This window comes from Vulpes vulpes, chromosome 1 (assembly GCF_048418805.1).
Source record: "Vulpes vulpes isolate BD-2025 chromosome 1, VulVul3, whole genome shotgun sequence".
Lineage (NCBI taxonomy): Eukaryota > Metazoa > Chordata > Mammalia > Carnivora > Canidae > Vulpes > Vulpes vulpes.
Genome location: NC_132780.1, coordinates 87,700,120 through 87,719,632, shown reverse-complemented (window position 1 = coordinate 87,719,632; position 19,513 = coordinate 87,700,120). Strand labels below are relative to the sequence as shown.

General features: G+C 40.8%; 1 protein-coding gene across 12 annotated transcripts in view; it reads left to right on the top strand.

The window, feature by feature from the left end:
* The first annotated feature begins 2,074 nt into the window (after window positions 1-2,074).
* Window positions 2,075-19,513, top strand: part of ADGRG6 (adhesion G protein-coupled receptor G6) — a 138,227-nt gene continuing 120,788 nt past the window's right edge. For 4 of the 12 annotated variants that reach the window (XM_025997926.2, XM_025997928.2, XM_025997925.2 and 1 more), the window contains exons 1-2: window positions 3,333-3,703; window positions 11,422-11,522. In XM_025997926.2, the coding sequence (XP_025853711.1) occupies window positions 3,702-3,703; window positions 11,422-11,522 (103 nt within the window). In that variant the 5' untranslated portion in view covers window positions 3,333-3,701. Of the gene's footprint in view, window positions 2,297-3,332; window positions 3,704-3,912; window positions 4,121-11,421; window positions 11,523-19,513 lie in introns of those variants that run through there. The other 8 variants (XM_072719672.1, XM_072719677.1, XM_072719655.1 and 5 more) reach the window with 5 other exon arrangements.

The following is a 19,513-nucleotide window of genomic DNA, read 5'->3' as shown; positions in this document are numbered from 1 at the left end:
TACTAAGTACTGATCAATGAAAGGCCCTGTCTCAGGAAATATTTTACCTACGATTTATTTAATCATATAGAAATAACAATATATCCATTTATGAACATTTTAGCATATAACAGCACATGTAAATATACTATTCCTATCATCTAGACATATATACATTTGTTTCAGTTACTATGATGAACTGAAACATCATAGTAATGTTTGATTTGGCTGGTCCGCAGCATCCAGATATTTGGCCAAACGTTATCATGGATGTTTCTGTGATGAGTGATTTTTAGTCGAGGGTAACATTTAGATCAGTGGACATTGAGTAAAGCACATTCTGCTCCATAATGTAGGCGGGCCTCATCCAATTAGTGGAAGGCCTTAATAGGCCTCCTTTTTTTTTTTTTCTGTTTACAAACTAGAGGGATAAACCTTTATTTCACCACTTTGTCCTAATTCACTTTCTAATAAGACATGTACTGGGGACAGATTTTAAAATACTGGGAAAGCTAGATGTTGGGTGTCTTCCAGGCCGGAGCAAAGATGTGGTCACCCCAGGGGGGCCTATGAGTTCCTGGGACGCTCCAGGCAGCACCGGCCACATGCACCAGTATCATCCAATCCCAGTTTTACTTAGAGCTGCCTCATTTGGGGGGCTGTTAGTCCTCGTTTCATGCCTAATTTTCACTAGAGGCTCCCTGTTGTTCCAAATGAGTTCATGACCATAAATAAGAACAAAGACTCACCTCCGCAAACAAGAGTTAATTCTGCCAACAGACTACCTTAGGCCTAGCCTGTAACTCTCCCCTCCCTGGGTCTCTAGCCTGCTGGCCTACTCTGCAGATTTTGGACTTGTACCTTCATAATCACATGGGCTAATTTCTGAATCACTCTTTATATGTACATATACATCCTGTTCGTCCTGTTTCTCTAAAGAACCCTAGTGCAGTTATTCATATTTCATTGTTTGCCCTACGTTTCCTAGCTTTAAAATTCTGAGTGAACAGCTACATGTATGAGCTTGGAAGCAGCGTGCTCCTCGGTCAGATCTTCAGGTGAGACTGTAGCCTTAGCCAGTCTTGTGAGACACTGGGCTAAACTGTACTCACATTCCTAAACTGAGAAATAATAAATATTGTTGCTCTAAAGAAAATTCTATGAGTGGAACTTAAACTTTCCTAGGATGTTCTGGTGTCCTAGAGACTGATTTGAATTGGAAGGCCTGGATCCTAGCCCCTGGCCACTTCTAGCTAGTTACTGCCGACCTCACATCTCTGGGCTTCATTTCCCGTTCTGTTAAGAGAGCATGGGACAGAGGATCTACAGTTTCCCTTAGGTGCTAAATTCAATGTCTCCATTAATTAAACTGTTTATTCATCAAAATAAACACTGATAAGAGTCACAAGAAGAACACACCCTGGATTTTCAAGCCTCTGAATCTGGTGGCAGTGTGCCAGCTTCCTTTCTGCCAGTGGCTGTCTATCCTCAAGTCCTGCTCTACTTCTTTTCCACCCCAACAGTTTTCTATCACTAGCCAATCGATGTTATATAAATTCTTTGGCACTTCTGTGGCCTGTGCATGTGTGCATGTGCATGCTCAGGGTTTAAGCTGGGCTGCTCTGGCTCTGGGTGTGGAGCACAGCTCTATCACCAGAACATTTGCCTCCAGCATTTCACGGATTAACTCCGTCAGTTCACGAGGGGAAGGGAGCTACTTTCCAAGTGTGAGTCTTTTTTTTTTTTTTCTCTCTCTCTTCTCATCACCAAGGAGGTGTGTCCAGTTTTTTTCGCCAGTTAGCTACTTTGTAGGAGCCCTGGAGCCCAGGCAGTGGACTTTCCCCAATGAGTAACTGAATTTGTATTTGCAAACCAATTCTGCTGAATGAAATGTTATATGAACATTTTCCCAGCCCCCTGGTAATATCCCCCCCCCCATTTTTTTTTTTTTTAAATGGTGCTGATTTTAAAAGAAAGCGCAACTTCTCTAGTCCTAGCTCTCAGTCCCAGTGAAGTAATAGGGCTCTGGTAGGATGGTCTCAATCAAAAGTGTCAACCAAGCCAATTGTCACTAGTCATACCAAGTTTTGCTTTCACTGAATCCCTGTGCACCCACGGGCAGCACCCCCACCCCCACCCCCACCCCGAGTCTGCTTCCCTCTCACATCGCAGGACCCACCTCCCCTTCCAATACTTCTCTCTGGATGGGATGTGACCCGCTCACACTAGAGGCAATGGCAAAGGTCTTTAAGGATCAGCACCCCGTGCCGGTAGTGAGAGGCCTTGAGTGAAGAAGACGGGACTCTAAGGCAAAAGGGTGAATACCGATTTCTGGAACTGTGGGTGTCGGCGGGTCGGTGGGGGGGGCAGGGGGCAGGTGTGTCTGCGGGGGCGGCGGCGGCGGGAGCAGGCGAGGTGCGCGGCCCGGGGCTCCGCGTGGGGAGGGAAGGTGCGGCGGGAGCGGGGGAGCAGCGCACGGGCTTCCCGCGTCGCTCCGGGTTTTAGCGAGAGGGGAGAGGGGAGAGGTGAGAGGGGAGAGGGGCCGCGGGAACAGAGCAGGGAGGGGAGAGGGGAGAGGGGCCGCGGGAACAGAGCAGGGAGGGGAGAGGGGAGAGGGGCCGCGGGAACAGAGCAGGGAGGGGAGAGGGGAGAGGGGCCGCGGGAACAGAGCAGGGAGGGGAGAGGGGAGAGGGGCGGCGGGAACAGAGCAGGGAGGGGAGAGGGGAGAGGGGAGAGGGGAGAGGGGAGAGGGGAGAGGGGCCGCGGGAACAGAGCAGGGAGGGGAGAGGGGAGAGGGGCCGCGGGAACAGAGCAGGGAGGGGAGAGGGGAGAGGGGCCGCGGGAACAGAGCAGGGAGGGGAGAGGGGAGAGGGGCGGCGGGAACAGTGCAGGGAGGGGCAGGGACGGGGCAGGACCAGGGAGTCCAGCGCGGCGAGGCGGCGGCCGGGCCGGGGGGGGGTGGGGGGGGTGGAGAGGGGGTGGGGGGTGGAGAGGAGGTGCCCCCCGCGCCCCGGCCCCCGCGCCCCCGCCCCCCCCCCCCCCCCCCCCGGCTCCTCTTCCCGCCGACCTCGGGGCTGCCCCGGCCCCTCCACCCCCGCCGGCGGCCCGTCCTGGGGCGCGCCTCCCCCGCCCCGCGGTCACCACTTTCGGCCCCGGGCAGGGCGATCCGGGGTGGGGCGGCCGCGCTCGGGGGGCGGGGGGCGGCGGGCCGGGCCGGGCCAGAGGCCGCGCGCCTTGGGGCAGCCGCACCTGAGCCCCCGGCCCGGGCCCAGCGCGCAGCGGGAGCCCGCGGGCTGGGGGCGGGGAAGGGGAAGGGGGAAGGGAAGGGAAGGGGCAGGGGGGCGAGGCCACGGAGCGCCACCACGTGCGCCGCCCGCGAGCCGCGGGTCAGAGCCCTCCGCCCCCGCCCGGCCCAGAGCGCTCCAGCGCCCCGCGGTCGCCCTCGCCCTCGCCCCCGCCCTCGCCCCTAACTTTTCTTCCACTTGCCTGCGAGGAGGAACCTGCCGCCCCGCCCGGCCCGGGCCGCGGGGAGCCGGCGCTCGAACCCGGCCGCGGGGCCTCCCACCTTGCGCCGCCCCGGCCGGGGACCCCCGAGGACTCCCGAGGACCCCCGGGGACCCGCCGGCAGGAGCGAGACGCACGGGCGGGCGCGCGAGCAGCGGGGCGGGGAGGCCGCGGACCGGACCGCGCGGCCCCGGCGACCTGAGCGCAGCGATGCCAGCATGTAAGTCTCACCTGGCGGCTGAGAACGCCCTCACGCCCTCACCTGCATCCACCCCCGCGCCCCCACCTCCCTCCGCTAAGTGATCTTGTAAGGACTGCGTGGACAGAATAAACCGGTTTGTCTTCGGTTTGACCCCGAGGCGCGGAGGAGCGAGCAGGTCCTGCCAGGCGGAGCTGTGACATGTGTGTGCGGCTGCGGCTGGCTTTTTTTTTTTTTTTTTTTTTTCCAGTGAGAGGTAAACCTCACATTTGGGCGGTGGAAAGCATTTAAAAAAAAAAAAAGGGCAGGGCTTCAAGAATGGGGAAAACGTGTTTTCGAGTCAAATCAAACAAGGGCTAACAGGCACGGCTCCTCCATCCAGGGGCCTCGCCCTGCCAAGAAGGAGCGATCCTGGATCAGCACCTGGGGGCCTGGAAGGTACTGGTATCCCGAGAAAATGCTGACTTTACACATTGTCACCCCCGACTGTAGAAGTTATTCTTGCATCTTTGACTTATTTGAATGGTTTAAGAAGAAAAAAAAAGAAAAGAAAGAAAGAAAGAAAGAAAAAGAAAAAAGAAAAGGAAAAGAAAGAAAAGAAAGGAAGGAAGGAAGAAGCGCGCAGAGAAGTTTCTTGGTTGTATTTCGTAGGTTAATGAGTAATGAAGGACCGTGTCGTTTTACGGGATGGGGCCTGGGAGGCGACTTGCCTTGAATGAGAGGTGGGGGACGTAGGGGTGGGAATGGTCAGGGAAATCCCAAAGGTTCTGATTTAATGGAGTGACCATGGAAGCGGTGAGATTCCTCAGGGCGACCCTGAGAAAGGGCCACTGAGCACACCCAGAATGCAAAGAGGAGGATTGTTCTAAAAAGGGCCTGTTTTTGCGGCCAGTGCACAAGTTAATTTTCTTGTAATATGTAACGTTCGCTCTGCTGTTTTCTTTACTCTTGCGCAGATACCCTGACAGACATTTTGCTCCCTTCCACAAGAATACAAGTGTTTCTAGAAATTCTTATTGCCCCTCCCTCGCCCAGCTGCTGGATCCTTAAGTATTTCCATTAAAATCTCCTCTTTCAGCTTCATACCTGGGAAGACTTGCGCCTCAGGCCCTGTCTTTCCCTTCCTCCCAGTGTCTCCTCTTCTCCCCACCCAGCACACAGTTTTAAAACAGGAAGAGTAGTGCCCACTGCAAGCCTAGCTCTCTGCCCTTCTGTTCCTGGTAGTGAGCAGTATAATTAGAAAAGAACTACTTATTTTTGCTAAAATTGCATGTGAAGTAATTCCACACCTGTGAGTTTTAAGGTTTCATTTATGCCGGTGGAATCAGCAAGGTATAACCCGAAATAATTTACCTTGGGATACAGCCAACAGCCCCACATAAGACTTGTTCTCATATGCAGGCGGCACATTTTGAATGAATGTGAATTTGTTTTAAACATCAGTTTTTCCTGAAAGTATAGTAAGGTTTTTAACAGCAGATATTCGCCTAGCTTCCTTTCAGCTTTCCTAGGTAATTTAGATCTTAGGGGAAATGAAAAAAAGTGTGCATACCAATTTTTAAAATAAAATATGTGGACCTGAACAGCAGGTAATGTACAGATTTCCTCATTATGTAATTAATTGATGTAGCTCATTTGAATTGCATATGATTAAAACTTCTGTCATATAAAGATACGAGTATTTAATCACATAAAATATAAAGTTTAGTATCCTGATTTGAGTTTATTGAGCTTTTTGGACTGAAAGTTTTTCCATTTCTTGCCAGATTATAGCTGTTTCTTTTACCATTTTGCTGTTTATGATTCACATGGAATGGCTTAAGATGATCTGATTCTTTTTAGATATTAGTGTGTTAGAATAAATGGAAATAATACCAACCTTTCCAAAGTAAATATTCTTAGTATCTTACTGAAAAATGTTACAATGTGGAACACAAACTCTATTATCTTTTAAATTTAAATCTTAATGGGTTCAGGCATACAAACTAAGATATTTTCTGCCTGTTCTTTGCGGTGAAAGTATTACTATGTTGTGACACTCAAGTTATGAAATTACAGATTTTATAAATATACTTGGAGTTATAGTGACTACATATTTTTCATATCCTAAGAAATTTAGTAGATTTAGCAAGGCTCCTGGTAGCTGGTCTCAAGCTTCATGGAGCTCCCGTTCGTTCCATTTATGGCTTATATAAATTACATGACATTGTGCTTTTCCAATATGAATGGTGAAAGAGGCTATTGTCTCTTGGCTTATGGGAAATATTAGAAGCTTGTAGTGTTACTGCCTAACTGGACACGTCACTCTGATTTCTGGAAATAATGATTTGAAAGAGAATCAGTTTATACATTAAAAATAAACTGACAACCACTTCCTTAAACTTGACCGTTTTCTAACTGCCCATCTCTTACGGAGTTTACATTTCTGATGGGATGATTAAAACTTTCTAGAGACAATTTAGACTTTAGACTAAATAGAAGAAGACTTTGTTCAATGTGTGTGGCATGCTGAGGCAAAAAAAAAAAAAAAAAACCGTATCCTTCCATTTCCTTTCTGTTTGGATGCCATTATTACATTATCTACATTGGATGGCATTGCGATGCATACTGGGTGGCTGGCGTGAAGACATCAAAAGGACTTTTCAGTGGTAACTAAAAACGCCAATAAAACTTAAGCGTGGTTACCTGAGTATCCTCCTACTTTCCCTTAAAGCATTACTCAGGATGGAATTATTTAGAATGCCTTAAGGAAAACTTCAGAATTACTGTGTTTGAAACATTGGTAGCAAATATGACAAGGGCTTAGCATTGCTAAAAAGAAATCACAAATTAGTAAGAAAAATATTTCTATTATAATAGAAACTACAAAAATGATGAACATGCCAACCCAAGTAAAGGAAATCCAAATGAGATGGTACTTCTGTAAAACTGGTGATGAGGAAACAATAATAGTGATGGGAGTATCATGATATAAACATTGATACACCTCAGTGTAAATTGGATGGGTGTGTGGAAATTTATTTATAAATAACTTTAAACCTACAGAAAAGTTTCAAGAATGATACAAAGAACACCTGTTTATACTTTACACAGAATCACTTAATGTAAAGGTTTACCCCATTTGTTTTATTTTCCATCCTTCTTCCCTCCACCCACTACTCTCAGTAGATGCACACAGTGTTTTTCCTGACTCACATTAAGTAAATTATATACATCATGGCTTCAGGCTTTACTTTTTTAGTTGAAAATTTTATTGAGATGTTTGTTGATTTACGTGCAGTTGGAAGAAGTGGTAGAGATCCTATGCCCTTTACTCAGTTTCTCCCGGGGATAACATTTTGCAAACTGTGGTACAATACCACAACCAGAATACTGAGACAGTATTCTTTTTCAGACATTCCCAGTTTTACATGTACTCAGGTGTGTTTCTCAGGGTTGCCTTTTAATTTCACCTGTGGTACCAGTCATGGAACAGTGGCTATTTCTGCTCAAATAAGGGTCAAGATGTGTGCAGATTTGAAGAATAAACCTTTTTACCTTTTCGAAGTGGGGGTGAACACAACTTAATAAAATAACTTGAATTGAGTAATAGAATAGCACTTTCTCTTATTCATTGTTTGAGCTCAGGAACATGATCTTTAACCAGAAGAAGAAATACAGTTATGAGCACAGACTTGAATAAACCAAATTACATTCTTTTCATTCTAGAAGAATTAAGGTACTCTCGCTGCCACTCCCCATGCCCCTTGGTGACAATTTTAACATAGGTATATGTTTGGGGGGGATCCCTGGGTGGCTCAGCAGTTTAGCACCTGCCTTTGGCCTGTGGCATGATCCTGGAGTCCCGGGATCAAGTCCCACATCAGGCTTCCTGCATGGAGCCTGCTTCTCCCTCTGCCTGTGACTCTCTCTCTCTCTCTCTCTCTCTCTCTCTCTCTGTCTCTCGTGAATGAATAAATAAAATCTTTGAAAAAAAACAAAAATGAATACGTTTTGGGATATGAGGAATGAGGTAATTCTGACCATTGTGGTTAATAATAGAATTAGTGCCGTGTCAATTACTCAACTGATTTCAAAGTTTCTTCACTAAGTTCTCTTTAAATTTGACTTTTAAGGGATCCAGCAGGAGTAAAGAGGTGCAAGATAGTAGGTAGGTTGTCTAGATTACAGACTATTTCAGTGATATGTTTGGTTTATTTATTTTTATTTTATTTTTTTAATATTTTATTTATTCATGAGAGACACAGAGAGAGGCAGAGACATAGGCAGAGGAGAAGCAGGCTCCATGCAGGAAGCCCAATGTGAGACTCCATTCCAGGATTCTAGGATCACGCCCTGAGCCAAAGGAGTCCCGATAACGTTTGGTTTAAATCACATTCACAAGGGGAGCATTGACGTTAAAACAATTCCTGTGGAAGGGTTAAGTTCTAAAACTCCTGAAATAGGACTTAAACATGTTGTATTTTGTCACCTATGCAGTTTGTAAAGGGCAGCAGGTTTGCAGTAGAGGTAGCTTGGTTCTCAAAAAGGACAAGTGACTAGGAAGCCAGGTGACCCAGTTGGCAAGTGGTTTAATGTTGTATTGTTTTTGCCTGTGAAGTGATAGGTTTTGTTGCATAATTTTTAGATTCTTTTCAGGTGGTAGAAGTCCATGGATGGCTCTCTTTTACTTTAAAAAAAAAAAATTCTTTCTCTCTTCAGAACTTTGAGGCTACAATTCAAGTGATACAGGATTATGTTTTTGGTAGTTCCCATTTAGAACCTTAGTAACCCTGTTCAGGATTTTCCGTTCTTGTGAGAAAGTTGTTTGAATCTCAAGGATGGGTCTTTGCTAAGTGATCCCCTGAGAAGACACACAGTGCTTTCCTTCCTCTGTTCTATTCTTACTTTATTTGTTTCTGTTCTTCAGTAAACAGTAAACTGGATGAAAGTTGACTTGCCATGTGGTTTAAGTTTGGTTCTAAGTACTTGTCCTATCCTGGGTTCCTTTTCAATACAAAGTGATGGAGTCTTGAGAACCAGAACACATGAAGCCCCAGATCATCGTCTGCAGCTCTTGTCTGAAAGAATTACAGGCAGATTTTGTAAAACAGCTTCAGGATTGATTATGGAATCCCTAAATGTCAGAACCTGTTGTAGCAAAACAAAGTTGCATGATAAAATAAATAGTATTGAATGTTGACAAAGCTAACAAACTGGATTCCTTGAGGATTGTTTAGAGAGTACATAAGTCTAAGAGGACACCATTATTCCCATACTGATAAAGGAAAATTGTCATATGCCGCAAAGGTTAGGAAACTGGGAGTTCTCTCAGGCTGATGACACTCCTGACTGTGTGTGGTATAGCAGGCAGCCAAGTTTGATTGGTCTGCCCCTCAGTTTCCTGGGCCTCAGTTTAGGAGCATGCTCATTCATCCATGGCATGAATGGGAAACACCTCATTCATCCAACATCAGTGGGAAATGGACCCATCCTTCCAAATGAGTGAACCTTCCATGTAACAGCAGTCTATCATCTACCCTTTTTAAAGCTTTTACTAAGTGCCATGTAGTATTATCTCTATCTTTTTGATGGATGGTATCCTATTTACAGAAGAGGAAATAGTCCAGAGTTTAAAGTACTTGCCTGTGAAGTCACACAATAAATAGAGGCACCAGCTTGTAATTTTGCTATTCCAGAGCTCACATCCATCATTATTATATATTATTATGATGTACAGTGGCATGTTGCTTCTCATAAGTAGTAACATTGCTTTAAATTTCAATTATTTTGGATAAATGTGTTTTAAGACCTACCTTCCATTCAGAAAAATACTCTTCAGGTCTTAAGCTTTGCCAGTTTAGAATTTCCATTAGGAGCTGTGTGATGCTAGAACTTCTAGTTGGGTGAATATAAAAACATGGCATGAATGTCAGACAGTACTCAAAATTTCTGCATTCATGGCAGACATGAATCATCCTTTCCCGTTTCTGTTCCAAGGTGATACAGAAGTAGTCCCAAACTCAACTGATGGGTGTTGGTTTATGACATCCTATTGTCTGTTCTTGTTTAAGCCTTTTCTTTTGATTTTATTGTGGACAGAATAACCACAATTATATTGGAATGGTAGTAGCAATAATAATGGCTAATATTTTTTTTTAAGATTTTATTTATTCATCTGAGAGAGAGAAAAAAAATAGAGCAGGGCAAAAGGGAGACGGAGAAGGAGAAGCTGACTCCCCGCTGCATAGGGAGCCTGATGCCGGGCTCCATCCCAGGACCCCAGGATCGTGGCCTGAGCTGAGTTGAAGGCAGATGCTCAACCATCTGAGCTACCCAGGTGCCCCAATAACATCTAATATTTGTTGAGCAATTGCTGAGTGTCAGGCACTTTCTTAAGAGATGTGATCTGATTCAATCATCCAGCAACTCTATGGATTAGGTTCAATTGCCATTTCTGTTTTGCAGGTGAAAAATAGGAGGTGCAGGGTAGTCAAGGAAATTACCCAAGGGTGGCATAGCTCACAAATAGCAGTGACTCTCTTGTCGACTCTAGAGCTTGGTCTCTGCTGCTTAGGTGGTCTCTGACAGTAAAGGATAGATTGGAAATGAAGGCTTGAGGCAAGTGCAGGAATCATTTGATGACTATTTTTGCTTGTCTGAGTATTCCCTTTCCTACTTTTCTAGTTTTGTGTTTAGTATTACATATTTTACTCCAGGTAAGCAACCTTCAGGTAAAAAAGGTATTACTGTGATCCTACAGTATCTTATTAGTTGTTTCTCTTTTTAGAAATAAAAAGACTCTCAGTTATCACCTGGAACTATGGTAACTCCCATAGTTGGAGATTTTTAGGATCTGGAGATTTCTTACCATCTTCCTGCCTGATGGCTCTCATCCTTACGGGTCCCTGTATGGACCTTCTGATGATTGACCTTGATACTTGCTGCCCCATTCACAGGCTTACCTGTTTTGATGAGGTTAAGCCAATGCGAGGTATCATTACCACTGTTTGAAGCCAAGATAATGTGGATGTTCCTATCTAAAATATCATTAGGTACAATTTTAAGTTTGAAGATCAGACCATTGTATGGATAATTATTTGAGAATTTTCAAAGCAGCAACCCTCCATGTAATGCCATATACTAGTTTATATAATGCTTGGTGTTTACTAGGCATTTAAAAACATTGAAAGCTATTGTTATTTATAAGGAAATTATTCTTTTTTGCATATTAGTGCTTCGTTGCTTTTTCTTAGGGGAAAGCACATGATTGGAAAATTTATCTTAACTGTTACCATTTGTAAAGCAGCAGATGTTATAAAATGAAAACATTTCCTTTAAGTCTAAATTTTTGGAAGATTCTAGAAGAGATTGATATAAAATCCTCTTGCCATCTAGATGGGCATATGACTCGTGATGCTGAAGGTTGAAGCTGAAATTGCTTTATTTTTTAATAAATGAACTTGAATTATCTGAATTTTTCCCCATCTTCATTGGGAAATCACCTATTATACCTAGACTCTGATAAGGAAGGTGCCAGCAAGTGCAAATGACATGCGTAAATTTCTTTTTTTCTTTTGCCTAATTAGCTAGAAGAGGTGATTTGGTTTATCACCTCTAAAGTTCCTCCTTTATTTGGAAGCAAGGTTGAAAACGATTTCTGTTTTCCAATCTCTGCTGAAAACCTACACTTTGACTATTATTGTCCTAACGCTTTAGTGAATACTGAGTGTCCTGATGGTTGCTTTCTTCTGTTGCAGGATGTTTCACTCAGATCAAATGTGGAACTGTCATTGGAAATGGAAGCCACATTCTCTTTTGTTCTTATTTGCTTTATGTATTGTGTATGTTCCTCTTTCAGGTAAGTAAGACTTTTTCTCTTTCAAATCCTGAATTTAATAGTGATAGCATTGCCTTCAGTACAACTGTGCTACTTACTTAAGTCAACTTTATTTCTTGTCTTTTTTTCTGCTTCTGTCCTTACAGGCTTTTACTGTCCATGGCCTCTCTGACTTCCATGTGAATACTGTTATTTTGATCATTGTTCTGTTTTCTGACGAGTGTATTTCTTTAATCTTTGCTGCATTTCTATTAGCTTTATTTATTTATCCAACCCATATGGAATGATGAGATAGCTACATGTCTGACATTAAAAATGTGCTAGCTATTCTACTATTGAATAAATAAACAGTATTCAGTTCTTTCACTTTTCAAGTTTTCATGTAGTTACTTATGGAAAGTATAGACTTTGCTGTTTGTATTTATCCTGATTTTCTTACCATGTTGCAGTATAAGACAGGAATTTGAAATTAAGTATTTAGACCATGAAGTTTATTTAGTTGGCTTATGATATGAAATGATATGAAAAATGATATGAAAAATTTCATTTTAATTGTATTTTTAGAGTAAAAATATCAAATATTTGTAATTACAATTTTTTTCTGAACTTTGAAACAAGATCCTTTTAGCTATTGTTGCAAGCTAAATATTCTATAAACAGTTAATTATGTGAATGAGCCTATCAGAACCTGAAGAATGTCAGTGATATTTAAAAGTAAAGTGTTTCTCCACGATTATCTGATTTTGTTCCTGAGCAAATTGCATTTCATGGAAGTCCATTTTGTTTTCCCGCTTTTTAAAATTGCTGTTTCTTTCAGTTTACTATATTTGTTTTTAGAATAAATTGTTACTCAGGTAGTCTTATGTATTTATTACTTGGGGTTTAATCAAGATTTTATACATTCCATATATATGATATATCTGTATGTTAAAAATCCTAAATTTAATGAATCATGAAAATAGATGATCTGCTAAAACTGTTTATTCATGGATTGAGAAATTCAACTTGTATTTAATATATAAGTATGATTTTTCAAGCCACCAAGTATTTTAAGAGTTTCAGCTACTAACTTCGAAAATTCCTGGCACTTGTTTAATGGCTTCAAAACAAAACTGATCTTTGAAGTCTTTTGTGTATTTGTTTCAGTTTCATGATAAAGCCAGTCTTTACTTTCATTGCCAAAAGAGGAAAGAAACAAGTAAAGAGAACTGAAAATAAATATACATTGGATTAACTAGGTTCCAGTATTAGACTTTTTCTCAACTTTCAAAAATGACTCTCCAAGAACCAATTACATGATGTATAATAAATTATGATATTAAAATTAGTCGAGGTCTATTTACTTTCATTTTTGTTAGGTCATGGCCTTTGTCGATTTTGGAGGCTTCTTCAGAGTTTAAATTGAGACTTTTTATTTTTGATGTCAACATTTTAATTGAAATACCCACATCATTATTTTAATCACTTGAATCAATGAAATGAAACACATGTTCTCAGACTAATTAAAAGAAGTCAGCACTGGCTAGGACTAGTGTGGGGCCAGGGAAGCCCCTGGGTTGCAGAATTTAAGGAGGGCACTCATTCTCAAGGTCATGGAAATCAAAGTCCTTAAGTCTGTTTTTAAGTTACTGTCTCATACAAGAAATCTTTTTTAAAAATTTCTTTCATTACCAAATACTTTATGTGCATCATGTAAGGCTTTGTGACTGATGGTAATCTGTGTTTACTAATGAACCCAGAATGCTATGTATCTATATACCTGTAAGCAATGACTCACTCAGAATGCCACTACTTCAGCCATGAGTGTCTAAACTCACAAAAAATACTTTGGGGATTATTATTGGTATTTTAATATAAAATTTTTGCCTTACAACTCAGTATGAGATTCCCTAAAATAATGCATATCAAAACTTTATATATATCTGCTTTTCAAAGTTTTATCTTTAAGTCATAGTGTAATTTTGAATAACTATTCTTGAGAACATTTGATGCTTAACTGTGATGTGGTATCTCAATGTTTGCACTCTCTGACATTTTCATGAGTGACCCCTCGATGACCCCTATGTGACCTTAAGGAATCCAGTGGCTTTTAATGGCATCCTGATGCCAATGTCTCCTAGATCTGTATTGTCAGCCCTGTCCTCTTCCTTGACCCTGGAGTCACCTCTGGGATTGCTTATCCATATCTATACTTGGATATATAATGGCCTCAAACTTCACAGGTGCAAATAAAACTCTTGATTCCTACCTCCTATCCCAAAATCCACTTCATTTTCAATCTGTACAGTCCACCCTACTATATCCGGCTGTTCTCTCCCACCTTACAATTTTCTAGATATGTTGGTCCATCACTTTCTTGACCGTGCCTCCCTCACCCCCTTTTCTTCCTAACTGCTCACACCTGGTTCTTTTTTGACACTCTGATCTTAATTATTACCACTTCAGATGAGCCTTCCTGTCCCCCAAAGGCACCCCTTTGCCACTCTCTTACCATGTTACCCTTTAGTGATAATCTGTAGATTTTGGTTGCTCCCTTGGTTGTTAAGGCTTTGGTAATTTGGCTGAGATAGCTCAGGTAGAGGTTTGGCAAAACCGCTTTTTATTGTTAAGACTGACACTTAGCTGAGATGATTAAAAATTAGAATCCTGTAATTTAATTTGGATAACCTTTGTTTAATTCAAGTAATAGAATTGCAAGGTTTGGTCTTCTAGGAGATAAGTTAACAATTATATTTTCATGGGGAATTTATAAAGGAATTAAAAAAGGAATGTACAAAATGTCATTGTCTCTTGACAAGTGATGAATATAACTTTCAATAGGAACTACAACAAAATAACAGCTGAATATTTAAACTAATCCCACAGAGGTGCAAATTAATACAATAAAACATGATTTTTTTTAATCCAGTAGCTTGAGAATATTTAGAAACATTGCTAATTTCTGTATCCAGTCTTATCAGAGTTATTGGGGATAGGGCACATAGTAACACTGTTAGCTCTGTCCCTTGGGAGAATAAGTAGGCAACATTTTTTAAAAATTAAGAATTTGTATTTTCTTTGATACATGACTCCCACATGTAGGTTATCTATTTTACAGAAATAAAAAACATAATATATAGAGAAATATGTACTGGTATGTTAACTATAACTATAGTTGCTTATAACTATAAGCAAACATGTGGCAAAGACTTTAATTGTTCTTCAATAAGGGCATGGCTATATAAATTATTTTACATTAATACTATGAAATATCATGCAGTCATTCAAAACAATGTGGTCAAACTGTCTATATTGGCTTTAAAAGAGGTCGGTGGTAATGTTAAGTTAAAAAACAAATCGCTGAACAATATCATATTTGTACTAGGTTGTATTACAAAACTTGAATGTGTTTTACATGTATATGCTTGTTTAAGATTATATAAAAATCATAGTAAAACTTGGAATGATACACATCAGGCTTTAAAATGGGTCATCCTCAAGAGCATAGGTTGGAATGAGAAAGGGAAAGGCAATGGAAGTTTATACAGTTCTGAATTATTTGCTTGTTACAGTGAAGGTATATTACTTTAGTAATTTGGAAAAAAAACAAAAGAAAACCTGATAATTTTTTTTAAAAGCCACATTTAAAAAAATGGCCAGGGAGACCGTTGAAGTACATGAATGTTCTAATTTTCTGTTAGACATGTAACTGTTACTCTGACTCTTCTTTACTTGATAGGAATCTCTTAAAGGTGTTTCAAAATATAACCTCTTTTTATGTAGCATGACACTCCATGACTCTGAAGATGAATGATGGTATCTCAAGCAGAATGAAGGTTACTGCTTCAAGTAGAATGGGAAACAAACAGCCAAGAGCCAATGAATTCCTAAGCAACCAGGAGCCTATATCCACACAGATAGGTTTAGTCATGAGTACTGAAGGAGGAGCCTCCCGTCTCTCCTGAAAAACTGGTGATACCAACAGACTATTTCAAAGCTCAGTGTTGTTCTGATATCTATGATACATCAATAGCTAAAAGGGGAAGTGTTCTTAAAAGTACAGTCTGGCCTGAATTGTGTACTTTCTAGCCCAGAGCACACCATAGTTCTAGAAGGCAGGTAGGTAATTGGGCAGAAGCAATCCTGTACTTTCTGTTTGTTTGTTTTTCTCATAAGCAAAGAATGAGCAATTATTCTAGAGCATCAATTACATTGCAATCTATATTTATGTGTTACGCATATCACCTTATGCATATTTTTCATATATTTGATAAAAAAGGCTTTCAAATGTATAGAAAAATCGTCTTTTTACAAGTCTTCCAGGCTTTTTTGGCCATTTTATATTCATGTGTCTCAAAGTTCAAAAACAAGGTTCCTGTTGTGCCAAATATTCTCTTCTTTAATTCCAGTGTGGTTAACTAATATAACATGGTGTTATATTAGTTTCATGTGTACAATATAGTGATTCAGCACTTCCGTAGGTCATCCAGTGCTCACCAGGACAAACAAGAGTTCTCCTTAGTCCCCATCACCCATTTTACCCATCCCTCACCCACTTCCTTTCTGGTAACCATTGTTCTCAATGGTTAAGAGTCTTCCTTGGCTTCTCTCTCTCTCTTTTTTCCCCCCTTGCTCGTTTGTTTTGTTTCTTAAATTCCACATAGGAATGAAATCAGATGGTATTTGTCTTTGACTCACTTGTTTCACTTATATTTCACTAACTTATTTCATTATACTCTGTAGCTCCATCCATGTGGTTACCGATGGCAAGATCTCATGCCTTTTTATGGCTCAATTATATTCCATTGCCTGGATCTACATACTAAATCTTGTGATATACATACCATATATCATACCATACCATGTATATACATACTACATTTTCGTTATCCACTCATCTATCAGTGGGCATTTGGGCTGCTTCTAAAATTTAACTATTGTAAATAATACTGCTATAAATCATCATCAGGGCAATGCAAATCAAAACTGCAATAAGATATCACCTCACATCTGTCAGAATAGCTAACATCAAAGACCCAAGAAACAATAAGTGTTGGTGAGGATGTGGAGAAAAAGGAATCGTCACACACTGTTGGTGGGAATGCATACTGATGCAGCCAGTCTAGAAAAGAGTATGGAGGTTCCTCAAAAAGTGGAACTGTCCTACAACCCAGCAAATGGTTCTTATCAAGTGAAAAAATAGCCAGAATAATGGCTATTTAAGAAAATTATATAGTAGTAAAGTTTGTTTTTCAGTTAGGATCAAAATGCTTCAAATTACTGTCTGCAGCCATCAGCTAAAAGGCTCTTTTCTTATTCTACACCTGAGATTAGAGGAGCCAATTTGACTGAATAAACAAACCCCAGAAATTTGTACACAAAAATTTCCTTGAAGCATCTTCTCAGATAATTTCCTTTGTGTACCTTTGAGATGATCTGAATTCAATGTAGATAACTATGAAATCTTACATTGGGGTCAGAAAGTCAATCACATAAATGTGGAAAGACAATGACTTGTCACCACTGTGACAATTTCAAGTGATGAAGCAGTGTGATAGGGCCACTAATGAAACTGACCCCACTTAGAAGGCATTAGGGAGAGGGGTTGTCAGTAGAATATCCTACTCTTTCCTGGTCAGGTCACGCTGTCTCCAGGCATCCTTTAGAGAGATTGTAAACAGGAGCAGGAGCAGATCTGCTTGGTGATGAGTCTCAAGTGGTCTGGGGGATGTTTTAGGACATCTGTCTCTGCTGTGCTCTGGGAAGCCTCTTTGGGGGTGGGCTGCCACTGTAGACTCAGACCCTTTGCCAGACAGGACATGGTTGCTTTCGTGTAACAATTTTTTTTTTCTTTTTAAGTACAAATCCTGCTGAATTTAAAAAAAAAAAGGAGAAATGGCACATTTACTTTAGAATCATGAAGTCAGTTGGAGTAAGAGAGTGGCCTTCAGGTGTTTGAAGAGTGGTCATTTGTAAGTGATAACAGACTTATTCTAAATTTTCTCAGAGAAAAGAAGATTGACTTGGTACTCTAAGTACCAAATGACTCTCCTAGTAATTAATTGACAAGAAATAAAACCAGCTGTCCTTCAAATTCCTCATCATTGAAAATCAGGACATGAACAAGGAATCTTAAAGTTGAAAAAGAATTTGTACTAAAGACCTTGAAGTTCTCTTCAGTCTACAACTTGAGAGAGAGAGAGTGGTACACTCTAGTTTTTTGAGGTACACATAGTTTTGTCTTGCTTCAAAAATTTCTTCTGGATGCATTTCCTTTCAGTTTAGCAGGTAATTTTTATATTGAAATGGAGATCGGGCAGGCCACTGTGTTTGACAGGAGAGAACTGGGGGAGCTCTAGACTTTGGCAGATATAAAATTTTCCTCCACTTTCAAATAAATCATTCTTTAAGGAGCTTTCATTTTATTTTCAGTGAGTAGAATATGTGCTTTTTGATACCATTCTTACTATGACTGCAATGTCCTAGGATTCCATAAGTGAAGAATGTGGAAAAGAACAAAATGGAAATGAACCAGAGAGAGAGAAACTTATTTCAGATTTAATAAGTAAATATATTTTGCAGGGTGTGGCAGCAGGGGAGGAGGATGTGGCAGCAGGGGAGGGAAGTATGGAAGTTAGATGAGAAAATACATTCATCCCACAATGAGCGTGAAGTCACAATATTACAAACATCCTTTCCCTTCCACTGTACTAGGAGAGTAAAACACCTGAAAACAAGGTCTTTTGCCAGCACACGGGTGGAGGCTTTCTCCAGTTCAGATAAACTTTTCTAACTATTTTAAAAGAACTAAAAAACTCTCAGCGGAAATAACATAGTCTTAGTTTACAGTCATTCCTAAATCACCTGCATCTTAAACTTGTGGTTTAGAAAGGATACACTGTTTTTACAAAGTTACAAAATTTCTTCAGTACATCAACTCTTAGGAGTCAAAAAAGATGTCTTTCTCTAGTGTAATCTGCTTCACGCTTGGTGCCACTAGTTTAAAGAAAAGCAAAAATGTGTTCACGCTAGAGCCCAGGTGATAGATTGTGCCAAGTCAATTACAAATCAGATTTTTTTCCTTCTCTTTAATTATAAAATTACTCTAATCACTATTATTAGTTAGGGCAAAGCTACAGGAATGGGCTACTGCTCGTGCTTTTTCCAAATCTCCAGACAAAAGGATCTTTTTTAAGAAGATTTCCTTACCTGGTTGAAACTTTAAAGAGTATCATCAGAGTGAAATTACAGAGCTGAAAACAAAGAGAATAGTCAGAATGGGAATATTAATCACTGCTTTTAAACACGTCCACAGTTCTTTTCTTCCGTTATTATTTTTTTTTGCCATAAATAAGTGTAATTAATACTGGCCCCTATTGAGTATAAGAGTTTTGCTAGATTACTGGCTTTATTGAACAGAATTTTAAGGCACAGGATGAGAGTTTTCTGGTCCTAGTGATTTTGGTAGGCTTCAATAATGGTGGTATGGGGGGGGGGGGAAAGCAAGGCTTTTAAAGATCTTCTGTCTCAGTGTTAGGTATTTTAGAGAGAAGGAGCACTCAGTATGTGCACTGGGCATTGTGGAATGTGGCCTCCACCACTTCCTGAATGCTCCTCACCAGATTGTGTGTACCGGTTGTCTCCTTGCTGGCTCATCGCAGGTCAATATTAGCTCATAACTTGGACTGCTAATCTCATCTCTCTTTAGAAATGGTAACCTGATTGTAGCAATCTCCTGACCCTATATAGCATGTCTATGATGGCACTGATGAAATCCTAATGTTTCAATAAAAAATAAAGTTTGTGGTTTTTCTCTTGGGGCCTTTGATAATTTGACATAGGACTTCTTTGCTTCCAGTTTGGTAGCGTTGATGGTTGTGTTGGTGTTTGGTTAGGACTGTCATGACTTAACCATCTGACTTGCTTATATGTCTCTCACACATGTATGAGAGAGGTCTGCCCCTTTTAGTAACTACTTCAGAAGAACGTCCTTTCTGAATTTTCAACCATTTCTTGTGTGTAAGGTGGTATGT